Source organism: Scomber japonicus, chromosome 3 (genome assembly GCF_027409825.1).
Source record: "Scomber japonicus isolate fScoJap1 chromosome 3, fScoJap1.pri, whole genome shotgun sequence".
NCBI lineage: Eukaryota > Metazoa > Chordata > Actinopteri > Scombriformes > Scombridae > Scomber > Scomber japonicus.
The window spans coordinates 10,017,575-10,036,102 of NC_070580.1; the positions used below are offsets into that span (position 1 = coordinate 10,017,575).

Sequence of the window (18,528 nt, forward strand, 5' to 3'; positions counted from 1 at the left end):
TACTTGCTTTTGCCAGAATGATATTTGTTTCACAGAGATGGTGTGTGATTGTGTTGTATTCATGTTGCATTCAGTTGGTGTCTCATCTTCTTCTCCTCTATGTGTGACCATTGTGATTCTGTCAGTACAAAATAATGAGGCCAGCAAAAGCTATAGCTCTTTGACCCAGAGGGAAGATTTTATGCTGCTGAAGTAAATTTGTAACTGTGCTTAAAATATTTTTGACATGACCTGAGGTCAGCTATGTTTGGCCTTTTATCATGGGAAGTAAGAAAAGTGCTTTATCTGACAATAATGCAGAGTACATTGCTGGAATATCATTTATATCTCACAGCTATTGTACGTGGTATACAAGAATATGTTGTCATTTTGGTATCTGTGTGAAGGAACATTCTTCTGAACAAAAATAACTTTAGTAACATGATGGAAATTTTGTACCTGTACTTGTTGTCCCTATAGAGAAGACATCTCATGCATAATCAATATTCTTATTTTAACTATGCATCATATGACTGTTTAAAGTAAACAGAGATGTATCACCCTGTAGACCCTCATCCCTACATAGAGCATGTTAGCATTTTTCAGGTTAGGTTTCATGACCAATAACTTTACTGTTTTATTCAGTCTGCTCTCATCAACCACATTTCAGGTCACATCTGGCAGCTGTTTTTTTTTTAAACAAAAGAGGTCTGTTAAAACAACTGTACACTTGCTGGTGAATTTTAGCAGCTAAAGAGACAAATATTTTTTCTCAGGAATAGTTGCAGACAGAAATAGAGCTAAAAGTAGATTGAATATTGGTCTAGCATCTGTTAGGTGACCAGAAAAACTCCAAATGAATGCTAATGTGGCAACATGTCTTCTAGATATGTAGAAAGGGTATTATTTGCAGTTGTGTTTACAAGCTGTTTCACTGCCCCTACGTGGGCAAAAATAACACACTGAAGCCACTTTTAAGACATAACTTCATTATTAAGAATCCAGATGTTAATATTAATATTTATAATAGTAAGTATGATCACAGAATGAATCAATATTCTATAATCTTTAGGTAAAGCCTTTGTTAAATGGCTGTGAAAGAGAGAATGGGAGGATAAAGTTTTCAGTCATCACATCATTTGTGTAGTTTAAGTTCATCTCCTGAATGTCAATAGGTTTTCCACCCACCACTGCACGTTTAGAAAACACTATTCATAACTCAATAGGTTCCAACTCCCCCTAAACTTTGAAACTTGTTGGATATAATGAATAATAGTTCATTACATGCAAAACCCCCCAAAAAACTATAACCTTTCAAAGCCTTACCGGGAGGCTGTTGGGGCCTCCAAACAAACAGCAGTCTCATTGATGTCTTTGCACTCTGTCCTCCGCCACTGCAGCTTACACATATTGATCTCCATAAACATGCACATAAACTACCTTTAACACCTCTCAGCCCTGAGGCTTACAGTACCACTGGGGCTGGGACTGGAGATTATGTGGTTTATCTAATAACCTCTTGGCAGCATCTCTCTCTCTTTCTCTTTCTCTCTCTCTCTTTCTATAGATGAGTGGTCAGTAGTCACACTCTCATAGTGCCTCCTTTATGATTTACTACTTCCGGGTTCTCCCTCTTTTAGCCCCATCCTCCCACTAATAACTTAACGGTATCTGCTCAACATATGTGTAAATAAATGCTCTTTGTCGCCATTACTGATATTAATCCCTCTGACACACACACACAGACACATACACACACATACATACACACACAAACCAACATGCAATCACAGGCACTCCACCCTTGAGTGAACAAGGCGGGGCAGCAGAAGACAAACAAGACATGTAATGGATGTGTGCAAAAGGCCAGTTTGCAGAAGCATGTTTTTCCATCATGGTGCTGCTACTGGGTGGAAGAATGATGTGTACATGTGTATTTTCTGGTTTGATGACCAGTGCGTGTAGTCAGTTTACGTCCCTGTGTAAATGTGTGTACCTGCTTTTACTGTGTGTTTGCATGTGTTTTGTGCACACGTGTGTGGTTCCCTTTTCTTTTTTTTTAAACTGACAGATGTGACCTGACTGGTTAAAGAAAACAGAGCACTGTGCATTCCTGGATTTTTTTTATTCATTATATGGAATTATTTCATATACAGTGGATGGCAGGTATATATATTGTATGTGCAAGGCAGAGGACTAGAGGGATAGTAGCCAATTGATATTCCCAAGAGTTGGTGGTAACACAAGAGAAGAAGAGTAAATGAGATCCCAGAGGACTGCATTTGCTGTGAGACCGGTCATCATTGAGGATGCACACAGTCCAGAGCAATTCCTCTGTGATGTGGAAACAATTTCAATATACAATGCATTCTGTACTGTCAGGTGAAAATGTAAGTGGATGCTAGGGCCTCTATATTCCACAGGTCACTGGTGCAATGTGTGCTCATTTATACCTCAGCAGCTGTTATAAACATCACACAGAATATTTTACTACACCGTTTCTGAAACATAGCCTAGATACATTTCTTCATTTTTGCAGATATAAATAAAACTTTATCATACCTACATTGACATAGGACTGACAACATATGAAACTCATCTCCTGAAACTGTTCATTTTGAAAGGTACGTCACAAATACCCTCTGTTTACACAGCTACTGTAGTCAATTGCTTTTGATTTGATTACACGGATTTCCTTGCACCCTATATGACCCCAAGTCATCAATTGAAGACATTCCTTCAGTTTTAATGATACAACTCAATACACATACATATTTACATAGTAAATCATTAGCTTGAAACGATCTAGTAGTTTCTAAGAATTTAAAAGGGACTTTGCACCCCAATCCTGGTTGTTAAGTCACAGCAAGAATAACATCGAAAAAATAAACCTTGTGCTCTCTCAAATACAAAATTAAAGTGCTGCCCTCTGCTGCTACACAGCACATCCTAAACAACTCAGCACTAGCAGGATAATTCACCAATTCAATGGCCATTATTTTGCTGTATTTCGAAGACAAGCGATCCCAAATCCCAACAGCACTCTCTCAAGTGGAAATACATTAGTGGATCTGTTGAGATATTCATCTGACAATACAGCTTGACAGACTGGTGAAGGAAGGCTGCATTCTCCTCTTTTGTCCACAGCCTTTTGATGGGATTACAATGTGAACCAGTCGAGGGAGGATCACTGCATATATTTACTATAGAAGTTGTTTAATAAGATTAGCTTTATTGTATCCTATTTGTCTCAGACGTAAAGCTTTACTGGCTCATTCTTTGTGCCATCTGATTATCCACTGATGCAATCTTAACAAGCCACAGCCCTTGAAATCAAAGGAGTGAACCATACGGTGAGAGCATGAGAAAGTTTTTAGCGATGCAAAAATGGATGACCTGTGAAATGAGATGCTGGACGTCCTCCATAAGAAATTCCTTCACATGACAGCATGATAACAACAACTAAAAACTACCATTGAGCTTTTTTTTCTGTCGTTGTTTAGGATTACCATATTCTTTAAGATGGATCAGATCAAGTTGACTGTCTTATTATAAAGAGAAAAGAGATGTGAAATACAGCTTAAGTATATGAGATGCTTTCCACTGAGCAGAAAGTCTCAGAGGAAAGTGGATTAATCTTTTTTGTACACTGAACCTATTAGTTTATAATGCATTGTCATCAACTTCACCTGATTTCATCAATAACTGAAGTCCCTCCTGCTTATACTGTAAAGAAAGCCTGAGAATGTCACACATAATACACTCCTTTTTTCATCACAACATTTATGTGACTGGAACAGGAAACCACCATGGCTCTCAGACTCTATTTCAGCACACAAACACTCCGACTGGCTCTCAAACTCAGACGGAGCATGGCGACGACTCTGTCAGACCATTAAAAAGATCAGCTTTTCACATATCCATTCATCTCTCCCTCTCTCTCTTTGCTTCTCTTTAAGTCAGTCTCTGGGCAGGTAAAAAAAAGGGAAGAAGAAAAAAAAAAAGCCTATTAGTCACAGAAGATTAGACCTCTGGCAGAGACGAGCAGAGATAGGAGGTGAGCGAAGAAAGAGAGACAGATTAAATGCCTACAGTATTATGAGGTAATGTTCAGGGGCCCCCGAGGAAAAGTGTCCTCCATGAAACTACTGTATATAGATACAGAGATAAAGTTTGATGAATGAAAATGTCCTCAATGCTATGCTGGAAAGCGTATTGCCCCTCATGCGTTGAGATATGAATGTGTGCAAAGGCGGTTTAAACTGTGGAGGAAAATGACTTCTACTTCTTACATGTGTGCATGAGTGATTTCAGGTTTTTATTGTGTGTATGTGTCTGTCTATATATGTGTGTGTTGTAATGAGACAGAGAGCACATGTCGTGTCAGTAAACAAATCCATCCCCGTTTTGTACAGGATCCCTGATGAATAGCAGACTGAGGCCAGCTTTATTATCAGCATGGATAGAGATCTCCTCACCTCCAACCCTTTCAGAAGCTCATTTGAAAGTCAAGACTCATTTATCAGCTTTTGATCTAATTAAACAACCTGGATCTGGGATGAAAGCAGGGACCAGCCATTATCTGACTCCATTAGCCACAGGCGCGGCATAAAAAATCGCACCCCATCCGTCACGACTTTAAGCCAACTTTCCCCCTCTTTTTTCTTCTCCTGCAGCAGCTGCGAAGAAATGTGATCCTGTTTTCGTATCACCTTTCATTCTGTTTCTGCTTCTTTCTTTCTGTTTATCGCTTCTGTCTTTTGAACATTTTTTACATCATTCTTGTTGACTTGTTGTGACTTCCTAATTCTTGCTTTCACAGTTTAATCTTTACATTGTGACCCATCCCTTCTTTCTTAAAGTCAGCCTTTGATTCCAGCAGAATACCGTAAATTCTCAGCTTTGATTTGTTACGGCTAACCTCTGTGTGTGTTCAGGTCAGGGTTCGGCTCTATACCTCAACCAGAAAACTAGATCTTCACTCCTTCCTACTCCTTAAGGGACTTGAGTGACTGACATGGAGGTTTACGACTGGCTTGAGCAAAAGAAGATCAAATAAGGGTCACAGCAAGTTTGTAACTGGATCATGAATTATGTTCTGTAACCAGAAGTGAGTGATTTGCCTGAACTCAGTGTATGAGACCTATGTATATTGCACCAGATAGAGCTCATTGCTTGTATGGTAATGCCTGATGTAAGGGGTTTAAGAGGATTCAGAATTTGATATCAATAGCCTGAGGATAAAGCATTTTATTAGTATAACCTGAGGTCAAATATCCAATGTTTCAGCATGCGACGCTTTAACAATGGAACAGAATGACGTGTGCCCTCTCTGCTGGTCATTTTAGGTATTGCAGTATGAGGGATCTCCAAAAATGAAACATTTGTACAACAAAATGTACATCAGGATGACACAATACACATTACATTAACAAATAAATGCAAAAAATCATCTTGAAATATTCATAGGCAAAATGCAAAATGGCCCTTACTGGTTCCACCAAATGACTTCACTACAAGTATTTGCTATCATTACAGCATATAATTACATGCCATGGAATGCCATCAGCAATGTGTGATATATTTATTGCCTCTTGTGTTGATTGCTCATATCCAACCACTGCAATGGGCCTAGCATATTTAGTAATCATTGAACACATCATGGGAGTCATTTTCAGTAGTCCTGCAGGCATCTGGGAACATTACCATTGGGAAAATTAGGTGGCAGCAGTTTCCTAAGATGAGAGATGATGAGAGGTCCAATTAGGGTGGAAAGACATATGGCAATGCTTCAGTTATAAAAAAAATAACACTGGAGGAAATATACTGGTGGAGTGTAATTAGCCCTGTTTACTGTCCAAACCATTAATGTTAATTTGTGAAGCTTGGAAACAAGCTGCTTGATGTAAGTGGGCCTTGCCATGTTGGGTAGAGTTAATAAAACTATTTCCATGTAATTACATACACAATTCAATAACCTTTACCTGTGGCATGACCTGATGTAATGGTTTTATTTTATGGTAATTGATCTTGGAATAATGGAAAAAAGGTCATTATATATAGACTGTCACTTTGTCGATACATAACTTGTAATTTTGGCAGGTTCGTACAAAATCACCTAGGTTGTGTTCATAACTTCATAAAAGTTAATTTATCATGAATTATCACTATCAGCTCCAGGAGCCACTCAGCACCAGGTTCCTATCTTTCTAAATGCTAAAATGTTAAAATGCTATTTCTGGTCCAGCCAAAAATAGCTCACATTTGATCCTTCACCACCATTTATTGTTTTTTCATCCTTGGTTATACAGGATCATAGACCAAGAGACTGCTGTATAGTTCACTGACATTATATGAAATTGTTTATAGTATAAAAGTCTGCAGATCTTTGACTTTTGGTTCCTAAATTCAACTTTTCTGCACTAATAATGGCTGATAATAAGGAGCTGAGTGGATTACTTTGGAACCAGTGCAATCCCCAAAAAACTATATGAGTGTGATTTGCATGACTTTGTAACGTACAATGATACAGACAAAAAATACAATCATCACAATGAGACAGAGCCACTGAATGCCAGTGTATTGACAAGATAGATCACTTTCTTTGGCTGATGTCAAATGCATAATGGCTTTTCGTGTGCTGATCTTTCTCCCTTTAGATTTGAATATTGATTAGTAACCACTGTGCTTGTCAGTGCATTTTCAGTGTATTGGTGTGTATGTAGAATTAGGATGTTAACAGGCTGTGTCTACCAAATCAAGGCTGGATGGCTTTTAATGAACAAAAAGAGTTGACTAGGAGCCCATTATTAAAATATTCAGATAAGGTTGAATAGGAAGCATGTTTGGGACTTTCTCTTTATCATCATATTTGTTTACTTAACATTGATCCTGAAAATGTGATACATACACAAAGGTGAGTGGCAAACTCACACACATTCTTTAATAAATAAAAAGTAATAAATATAAAACATATTCTATCTACAAGACACTGCAGGTCAGAGTTATTTCTTATTCCTTTTTATTTCTCAAGCACTCTTGACATCATACAGCCACATGCACCTGGGCTGAAACTCGGATATGTGTGTTTTCATCTTGGTCTTACTGAGCAAAGTACCTCCTTGGAGAACACAATCCAGTATGTAACGATCCAGGACTTCAGGTCTGATAAGCCCCTGAGCTGCTCTGGTGCTCCATGGGGAGATGCTCCTTCAACCTAGCTCTTTGCTCTCCATACTGAGGATTTTCCAGCTCACCACAGCCTCTGTGTTGGGTTGCTTTGTGTTACTGAAGGTCCATCCATCCATCCATCCATCCATCCATCCATCCATCCATCCATCCATCCATCCATCCATCCATCCATCCATCCATCTATCCATGCATCCATCATTGATTGCACTCATCCTGTGGCTCACCTAACCCAGTAGAAGGGCAACAGATAAATAAATAACAGAGAATTTCAAATGAAGTTGGCTAGAACAGCATCACTCACTCAGTAACTCACTTTGACATTTTGACTCTTTTGAAAAGATCACTACAGGACTGTGACCAGAGGAAAATTTGGCCTTTTTAACTAGAGTGCTATTGAAGGAAAATCACAGAATGGTTCAATGCTAATCAGAGCAGACAGGCTTATGACATGAAGAGAAAGGTGGGTTTAGTCACTAGTGACTTGGTCTTTGGCAAGACTAAGAGTCTACAGCCATGGTAGTGGCTCTGTGGGGAAGTACTTAGGCAGAGCAGGTCTTAGAGCTAAATACCAACAATGCTAATCATACAGCCATAAGATAACTCCTTATTTATCTTATACTGGCCCCTTATGCAGCCCGTCAGTTCAGCCTCTGTCTGAAATGGGCCATTTTTAGCTCCTGTCTCTTTAAGGCATACCTATTCTGATTTGTTGGTAGAAAGCTGTGTCATAGCTGACTTCCAGCAGCTTTGAAACAATAGTAGTAGGATTTCTTCTTTTTCTCATTCTTTACTCAAAATAGAAACTTCTTAAATATATTTGTACATGCCCAAATCTAATCCAAACTCACTGAAATTATAACATGAATGTCTATACTAACTTTCACAGCAAATCATGAAGTAGGTGATGATACATTTCATTCAAAAGCACAAATGTGGATTTGTGGTTGCTAACATGGCAAGTTCCTGCTACAACTTTGTAGACAGAGCAATAAAGGGTTTGCATAATCTTCACTATAGAAAACAGGAAGCAGAATTTACCAGGAGATTTCGTATTTGAAGATGTCAATTCTGTTTATAAGTATCTGTTTATAATAATTGAATACTGTATATTAAGAGTGTAAAAAAGCAGCCAAGATCCCCTGAGAGGTAAGTCAGGTAAACAGGAAAACACAGTGTTAGAGGACAGGAATACACTTATATGGGTCTCAGTCATTCTCACTGGGCTGCCAGATAAGTTTCAGTAGTCAAGTCACCACTGGTTAGATAAAGCACCACTTGGTTCTAAGGACTGTGTGTAAGAGCCAGAGAACAAAAACAGTAAGGTTGTCCATTTAATGCTCCAGAAGGGATGTTAGATGTTTCTTACATTGTGTTATTTTGCTAGTCACTACCCTTTGTCGTCCATTATTAATCATGATACAGTGAGGCATTTAAAAAAAAGTCCCTAAGTACGTTTCTACAAATGAGGGCTGCACTGCCTCCGTTTATATTGATGGAGGCAATTATTGCAAAGATGAATTGTGAAATTAGCACATTAATGGGTTATTATCATGCAATCAAGTACATTGGTCCCCGAAGACTTTTTTCCCACCAGTGGCTTGATGGGAATGTTCCCATGTGTTGAAGGGGAAATAGGCACTATACATAATACCTGACAGATGATAAATTTGAAGAACATGAATTATACATGGAGGGTTAATGAAGGCACACAATATTTTGTCTTCAGTGTCTCAATCACCCGGCAACTACGTGAACTTTGTCTGGTTGTTATCACACATGTGAATTATTATTGTGCAATCATTTTCGCCTTTGTCTGCGTAATTTCATTACACATTTATTCCTTAAGATCTAAGCTGCAATATGTATTTGAGAGAGTCAAACAATTGCTATCTGCAGATGAGTCCATCATGCATAATCCTTGCCAAATCAAGTATTATCCATAGACACACAGAGTACATCTTCTGTATATAATTAAACCACTAGGTGGCACTCTGATACTGCAGTAAATCCGCCCAAACTGTCCAGATGTTATTCAGAACTAAAGGTTAGATTCTCCCTCAGTGCTCACTCCCTGCAATTTGAAAGGTCATCATTTGCAAGCAGAGGACAATCTGATGTAACATTTATGTTGCTGAATCATAATCACCGTCTGCGACACGGTGCAGAGTTGATCACTATCACAGTTTGGATGATACTCCAATTTTCTGCCTCTCACAAAGTTATCCAATGTAACCTGAAGGTAAGGGCCATGCTAATGTTTACAGAGTAATCTCTCCTGTTGTGCTCAGGTCATAAGTCTCCTCTGCTAGTTATTCCCAGCAGCCTGAAAACATTTTTCACATTCATGTTCATCATTTGTCAGAGTTCTCCTGTGACTAAAAGTGTCAATGTGTCACATTGATGCCCAATTGGGGTTGGTGTATCAGCTTGTGAAAGGATGAATCAAATGTCAGTGTGACGGGGACCATACAAGAGCAGATCCATATTTCTATTAGGCTCCACAGACAGAACAGATAGGAGTAGATTGCCAAGCATGTTTGTGCATATTTTACTGTAATGCAGCTCCTCCATCTTCATTGAAATACAGAGGGGGTGATAGAGATGCCCTCCCCTCCCCCTTGGAGTTAATACATATATGGACAGACATGTGCACACACACACATACATAGCGTGATCTTCTCCATTTGTTGTGCATGTCCTCAATCGATCCATACAAACCGAATAGATCTGTACATGCTTTTGCCACAAGAGCCACTCCATGACTTCTCATTCTGGCTCAGACAGGGAACTGGTGTTATTGATCCATCTGCAGCTGCCTGAGGGGAATGACTGCCAGCGAAGATGAAATCTACTTGTTCACATCTGGTCCCTTTGCTGCAGAGGCTTCTAGCATGGTGCACGCTATTTGCAGGCCACACATCAACTGTGAGCTCTCAGACCAAGATGACACTGGTGGATATTGACTGAGCTGTACACTCCAAGGTGCAGTTAAAGAAATTGTACGTTGTGTGCCACAGGTGAAGTTTTAACCCGTAGGGGGATCAAGGTTGATTTGGTATGTATTAGTTGAAATGAACATTGCTGGTAATTGCAATTAACCTTATTCTTACCAAAACATTATGTTTTACATTTTTACTAATCATCATTTCACTAATTATTCCCCTGTTCATACTGTCATTCTTTCCTGTACAGTCCTTGCTCTGTGTAAAAATGTATTTCAAAATTGATCTGAAGTCACTATGGGGCTTTAGCAGTCTGAGTTAATCAAAATAAAGGGGGTACCTTTCAAAACAGGTTAGCGTTTTCAGTACAAAACTCCCTCATTGTGTTTCCTTGGATGGCGTTCCTGTGCTCAAGCTGCATTGGAGGGATAGTCACACAAAGAGTGAATATCATATTAAAAAGACAGTAAGTTTGGAAGATAACCACTTGTTTGGTTTAATTATGAACTTTGAAGCCTCATAGCTTCACCCAGAATGAGGGCTTATTTTTCTCTTTACAGCCAAGACAGAACAAATAATTACAGCCAGCAAAGCTTATTTTAGTGTTCATATGGGCACCTCGATATTGATTTAGGAGAGACTTGAAAAACTTTGAACCTATGGTAATTGTATGGCTATTGATAATGGGTTAGTTTACATATGATATATATTTACAAGCAATTTAAGAATGTTCTACCTGCTCAGCTGCAATGGTCCTAACTGCCATATATCAGCAGTCATCGTGAGTTTCTTTAGTTCACAGAACAAGACATACACAATGCCACTACACTGGGCAAAGCAAGAAAAAAAAGTCTGCCAATGTCTCTGTCAAGTGTAGTGAGTGTATGTGCGTGTGACAGAGAGAAAGATAGATAGAGACTTAAAAGAGTCCTGCATGAGGAAGCTGTGCACTGTTGCACAAGGGCTTGTAGAGCATTTACACTGAGGCATCTGCCACCATAGGGCAATCAGGCTTGGCAGGGATATCTGTCACTGCAGAAAGAAACAATGGCATTAGTGGAGCCAATGAGGTGTGTGTGACTCACATAACACTAAAAATGTTGTACAGGGGCGAAAAACGAAGGAAAAAGTTCAAGAAAATGTAGATTTAGTGTCAGCTCTTTGTCCATTAATTTGTGTTGTTTTAGCAAACTCCATATTCTTCTCCATAAAACCATCCCCTAGAAAATATGTAATCCATAGGGATGACTGTGATGGTAATAGAATATGCAAAAGGCAGCAATAGGGTGGATCATAAAAAGTGAGACTTGGTGAAGTGATTTATCAAAAGGTACAGGGTGCTGCAAGCAAAGCTCCCGTGATTCATTTTGCAGCTCTTTGTGAAGTATTGTTGTTTGGGTGATCCCACTTTCTCCACCTCAGCACTTAGGCCATGACAAATGCAAGTGTCATCTGTGACTAGGAGCCAAAGCATGGAAAGGCCAGTCAGTTAAGACCAGCGGAGGGAGAAAGTCAGCCACACTAGTTGTGATGAATAGATACCGTATCTCCTTTTAGATAATTCTGTGTAAGTTGCTTTCTGTGAGAAGAATGGCTGTACATTTTCTCTGCTTTCACAGCAGTAAGCAGATTTCTTCAGTGATGCTTCAACCTGTTGGCTTGTTTCTGTCTTAAACCCCAGTTGCTCTCATATGTTGTTTTTTTTATTATCATGATGTGGAAGGCCAACCTTACTCTACACAGTGCAATATTAATAGATTCATACTTCCATAAAGACGTATAACCATTTTTAAAAGGTGCACTAATCAATACATTTATTTTAACCATGGATTACATGACCACTTGTATGTGAAAATAGTCACTCAGTGTCAGTGTTAAAGTATCTTTCACATCATTGTTTTGGCAACTGTTGTGGTCCAATCTGAAATACCTCTGATAACCCCCACTGTATGTTATCTCCTGAGCACCAAATGGTGGATAGACAAAGTAAGCAACTAGCTGGTGAACACATTGTACGATTTAGGTGCTAAAAGAGATGGATATTTGGTAGGTGGAGACCAAAACAGAGATAAAAGGAAAATGATGACTCAAAACATGACTCTCGTTAATGCCAATGTTACTCAGTATCTACTGAATGTGCAAAAATGCTTCAAAAAACAAGTTTGTCATATCAGTGTAAACGCTGATTTTGTATTCATGTATTAATTCATTAGTAATCATTAGTAAGTGTAAATCTGACATACAATTCATATTATATGAAGATGGAATTAAACTCTCTACACACTCTAGTACAATATCTAGGTACCAAATACTATTCAATGCTTTGAAATACAAGCAAACAAACAACATTATATTATAATGCAAAAGAATCAGCATTTGATCTTGACATACAATATTCAAATATTCATTTTCTTAGCAGTGTGCAAGAGATCCTGACAGGTGATGCTTCTATTGTGGCCTCGTCCGTTGATCGGCTCACAGGGGCGATTACACACCTCTCAACCAATTGAAGGCCGTCACAGTTCAACTGGTGTGACAGTCATTCCCTCAGCTCACCGGCTCAGACTGAGACGACAACAGGAGAACAGAATCCATCAGCGTGCATCGTGGTGAAATTGATCACTGCGATGAATAGAAACTAGTGAAGCCATTGGCACTACTGCCACTGCAGCAGAATGAGGAGGCATCGGGAGTGCTTTGACTTATGATCTATCTATCTTTAGGCAGGAGCTAGACATGGGATCAATATGCTACAGGCAGCTCATATTTCACTGATGGCCCAGCAAGGATGAGAGGGCAGAGGGTGAAGAAAGGGGAAGAGGAAGATGGGATGATAACATGGTTTTGCGAGGCTCTCAGGGGTCAATCTAGACAGTGGCTACTGGGGAGCAGACACAGGTGGTATGGATGCAACCAAAGGTGAGGAAAGGAGAGAGAAGTTTTGGGTGTGACGTAGGAGTCAATAGTGCAGCCGAGGCTTACGTATGCGCTACATGGACGGCAGCGCAGCCTGACAGCTTGTCGATTCAGTGAATTTATAATGAATGTTCTTTTATTCTCCTCTTTCTCTCTAACCTTTCTCTTCTCATTTACTCCCTTTATCTCACCTCCCTCCTTCCTTTCCTCCTGTCACCTCCCTCCTCTCATTGTATTGAGCATTACTCCCACCACCACCACCCCTTCCCTCCTGCTTCTCCCCCTCTGTCACAGACTCATGTAGCCTATCATCCTAAGGGTAAAAACAAAGAGGTATATGAAAGGCGCTTAGTCGCATTTCTTCCTACCCCTGCTGTTGTGGTGGCCTAATGATGCAAATGTTAGGCCGGCTAATGAGCAGGAGTTATGTTCGGCTGAAGTTTAGCACGCTGTTCGACCGCACAGCCTCATGAATAATATCACTGTGTCAGAGTCAAGATGTGTCTTCCTCTCAGCTCTCAAAGAATGACCATTACAGATGGCGCTTTCTCCAAATACAAACAAGAAAAAAAATGACTATTGTTGGTCCATAACGGTGTCCAAAAGAGCAACTGGGCCTCTTAAAAGAAGATAATGAAAATTCATCTAAAGAATTCAAATGTATAAGCAATCTGCTTGTCTGAAATAACACATACACACACACACACAGACATACACACACACATACATATTGTACACACGCATACAAGTGGGTAGAAAAAGTGTCTAAAAACTTTAAGAGGAACTCTGAACACCCTCTCACCTGTGCAAGTCACATAAACTTTTGACTCAAGAGTTCATCCTCGCTGTCACCTAACACGCACGCCTCTAAAGGAGCACGAAACGTAAGCCAATAGATGTTGGCTCTGTGTTATTACAATAACCCGTATGGCTGCTTGCATTTCTCTCCCTCCCCACCTCATGGCTTAATCCTCCATGCTTTGCCCTTCAGTTTTTCAAAGACAGCCTGCAGGCTAGAATTGCCCTTTGCTGACTTGTGGCTGACAGTGAATAAGTTCCCCTCTCGTCTCCTCACTTTTATCTCTGAGATCATACTCTGAGTGGGTCAAGATCAATGGTGCTCCCTGCAAATCTGCCCAGACTCTGGGTGCTTCTCATTGACCTTACGTTGGGGTAACTGAACACTCCCACTCTCACCCAGCCATCTTTTTGCATTCACTTCTTCTATGGATAAATTCACCTAACACTCGCAACGCAGTCACGGATCACGTCGGTACAGACCGGGTTCTGCTCTGTCTCAGTTCTTCTTGGCCTCGAGCTGTAAGCTGCACTCCTCACATGCATCTGGTTGAACTCATTCAGCAACACATTATGTGAAGCTGGAAAGCAGGTTGGTGTTAACAGGTAAAGTTTGAACAGTTTCATCACTTCTGATGAATGAATGGTGCAAAGGCAAAGAGTAATCCAACTTACTTTCTCAGTACACAAGCTCTTGACATATTGAAAAACTGATCCTAAGTAGTCTAATCTTGTTAAGAAACATCTATGATTTGTGCATTTTAAATGACACGTTAAGGTTTGGTAACAGTCCATTGAGACTTATAGGAATACAGCATTTAGAGTACAGATGACAAAAATCCCAATAACCAAGTATGTGCTGTGACAGGGTGATAAATGGCTTTACATAATGGAACAGACAGGTATCTGGACACTGCAGATTTCTCAGCAACAACCAAAAGGGGAAAAAAATCCATTTCAGGTATGGCATAGAATTAATGTGCTGCATTGACTGAGCTGAGGGACAACAACTTATGTCTGCCTCAGGGAAGGGCTGTAATGCAAATCACGAGCACGACGACAGCATCACAATAATTACTGATGTTCAGCAGAGTAAAACAGGACTAAGAGTCACAGTAACAGAAGAAGCCAGTCCTCGCACTCACAGCCAAACATTTGTACTCTTATGAAGTGCTGGATGAAGGCAATAAAAAGGGCGAGAAGCAGAATGTAAGTGATGCTATTGCCATCCTCAGGCCTAATACAGATCAAGACAGCGGAGACAGCAGCCCAGTCCAGACCCAGCTGGGGCTCACATCCGATGGGATCCCTCTGAGACCCGCTTCAACAAGATGGATGATGGGCACCGAGCTTCAAACCGGGCGCACTCAGCCCAGACATCATTGGGTCCGGGCTGAGTAAAGAGGTGGCGGCCCCTTGCCTGCTCTTCCCTAATAGGAGACGCTGCCTGGTTGACAGTGGCCCATAAATAACCCAGTCGGCATGTCACTGGAAAAGAACACACTCACCTGAGCACACTCACTCAGCAGCATCAGGAGGGAGAGGTGAGACGCAGGGATATAAGGCGCTGCAATCACAATATGGCAAAAGACATGTGAATAAAGGAAGGTCACAGAAGTATGTTTAAATACATTTTCATAGATTTTATTGTTTTTTTTATTTTCACACATTGCTTTGTTAGGCGAGTCAAATTAAATTAGAGCAAACCTTTTACACAGAAGGTATTTTGACTGGCAGGAAAAGCGCAGGTGCAACTGATACTGTTAATGAGCGCTCAGTTCCAAGAAGGTGTCCAAGGAAGCCAAACTGGTGAACCATGATGCACTAGACCATCATCCTCACCTGCGTCCTCCCTCCCCTGTCCTCCACTGGCTTTGTCAAAGGTGAGACCAAACGAGGGAGCTCAGGATCAAGCCTCTCATTTTCAGTAAAAAGATTTAAGATGCAAAAGTTTTGTGAATGTGATGATAATGAGGACTCTGATGATGATGAACAAAAGGGGTGGGAGAAGGGTGGGAGAAGGGTGGGGCAGCAGCATGTCCCAGCTCCTTTATGACCGCCAGCCAGAATATTTGGAAACTGCCAGACAGACAACAAAGTCAAAGGAAAGGGCATGGCTGACCTCTACTCTTTGTTCAGAATTCCTCTTGCAGCAAAGGCACTAGTCCACACTGTGAAGAGCTTGTCTCAGACAGTCAGGTCCATCTTTGTTCTGTAAGCAGCAAACTGTACTTGCTGGTCAGTAGAAACAGTGGTGATCCAACACATTACATTATAGACACTAAACGGCAACATCATTATGCCACTCCAGGGGAAAATTAAGCTAAAAATTGCTCATGGCTTTTCTCAGTGTTTAGTGTTTGCCTCATGTTCGATCTGCATCCTTTTGAGAGTACACAGGAACTTTAGTTGTATTGAAGGCAAATGTGAGTGCATCATGAGAGCCCCTTTTAAAGACCAGTGTTTACATTTCTCAGATTTTTAATAACATGGTAGTATAGTTGAATACACTTTTGAGCAGTCATTGATTTGATGAGGAAATTATTGCAAGCAAGTTCACATGTACAGAATTTAATTTTACTGCATTGTATGACTACTGCAAACATTAATAGTAATTAACTATTTTCAAGAAAGAATGCACATAGAAGGCACTCGATGACAGTTCTTATAAACTCACTCAGATTGAGTCAGAAGCTAGTTGAAGTCACTATACAGAAAAAGTTAATGTTAAATATTAAACAAATATTTTTTTTTAATTATTCAGGGCTTTTGAGAAAACATTCAGGGCTGCAGCCTGAAAAAGCCACCCCCTAGCTCTGTCTCTGAGGACACTAAACTATATTGGAAAAAACATTTTAGTATGGACCATCACCTCTGAAAAGTTTGAAGAATTTGGATGTGTGAATATTAAATAAAACTGCAAACAGAGATTCCTGTCATATTCAGTGAATTCAAACCATAGATTTGAACAGAATAGTAAAAAGTGACTAAAATGTAATAAACTTTTTAAGTTTCTCTTAATAATATTCAGTTGGATTAAATAACTGTGAAGCATTTTAAATCATATCTCCTTGACTGTGTTAGTGAGTCTAACCCGGTTTAAACCATAGACTGTATAAAAGAAAACCGGTCTAAACGTTATCCTCTTTACGTTTCTTTCACACACGTGCTATCAAGGTCACGAGACAAGCCTGCGTCATGACGCACGCGGAAGTAATTCTGCCCAAGATGGCAGCGTCCTTGACAGGCATGTTTTGATTTGTGTGTGTGAGTGTGTCTAACATGGTGAGCTGTTGTACATTTACCGGCTGCACGACTGACAAAAGGAGCGTTTGAGAGCTGAACATGGAGAGACGAGAGTTCATGGCGTCTCTGGTGGTAAGGTACAGTTAGCTTAATGCAGTAGCAGCCTCTAGGCTACATGAAGCTCAGGGTGTAGTTTGAAGACTAGAGCTTAAGTGGAGGATGTGTTTGGTTCGTTTGCTGCAAATTTGTCCTTAAGGCATTAATTTGCTTGCAGAATATGATATCATACAAGCTAAAATGAAGACGAGACGAGAAGAAACGACGTTGAAGTTAGCTTGTGATTCGGGATAAATGGAAACATAAATGATATATTTAGAGGCTTATTCTCTGTTTTTGCACCTATGCTTATGAAAGAGTGTTAGACATGACAGCAAAAAGGGTTAAAGTGTATACTACTTATATTATTACTTCTGCTTATGAACGCTGAAAGAGGGTTTAGGGTTCACTACGACCACTACTCAGTGTATGAATGTGTGTGAATTACCATTTTACAATTTACTACCCCCCCTTTAAATGTGGACTACATTCATTATAGTATAAAGACTATATATAAGACTGGTTGTAGTGGTTTTAACTGGTTTTAGTGGAAATAAATTTACTGTCATTATACAGGTAGTACGACGAAATTAGAGGCAATGTAAAATTACGCATGGAAACATACATACACTGCATTCAGTCCATTCACACATACAGTTGCACAGTTGAATAAAACCTGAGTAAAACAGTATAATAATATAAATAATAAATAAATAAATAAATGAACATTGCAGCTGCAGCAACAGAGGGTTAGTGCATGTTTGTGTTCAGCAAGGTTATGGCTTTGGGGAAGAAGCTGTTTTTGAGTCTGGATCTGATTTAATATGATCTGAACTATCACTGACATAATATTTTCAATTTTCATAAACAGTATAAAACTTTCACAAATCTGAAACTGTGTATTAATGACTCTCTGGAATCTCATTGGAGGTCTAGTCCAGATGTGACATTTGTTTTCAGAAATCTTACTGTGGGTTTAAACAGCATTAAGGCTTTTGTTACAATGTCTAACACTTTTCCATATCAGTAAGTGGTGAAAAATCGGAGCTGCTAAATATTATATGTTTTCTTAAACTTTGCCCTTTAATTCTGAATCTAAAGCAAAAGTGTAACCTACTATGACATGTTTGCTCAGCTCAGCAGATATAAAGGTTCAAAAATACAAATCAGCACAAAACAAACAGTCTAACATCAGTTAAGCTGATTTAACCAATTTAGTTTAAAGCTTCCACAGATTAACTGAACGAGACAGAACGTGTTACAGTAAAGACTTTAAGATAAGTTTTGATGAGTGAGCAGAACCAGCTCTATTAAAGTAGTTATTGTGGGAAAAGCATCTGTGTCTGTGTGTGCGTGCAAG

At 39.7% G+C, this 18,528-nt stretch overlaps 1 protein-coding gene across 1 annotated transcript in view; it reads left to right on the forward strand.

The window, feature by feature from the left end:
• Window positions 1–17,066: 17,066 nt before the first annotated feature.
• The window catches only part of slc25a26 (solute carrier family 25 member 26), a 60,723-nt gene continuing 59,261 nt past the window's right edge, over window positions 17,067–18,528 (forward strand). The window contains exon 1 of the mRNA XM_053316425.1: window positions 17,067–17,204. Within this exon, the coding sequence (XP_053172400.1) occupies window positions 17,172–17,204 (33 nt within the window). The 5' untranslated portion in view covers window positions 17,067–17,171. The remainder of the gene's footprint in view (window positions 17,205–18,528) is intronic.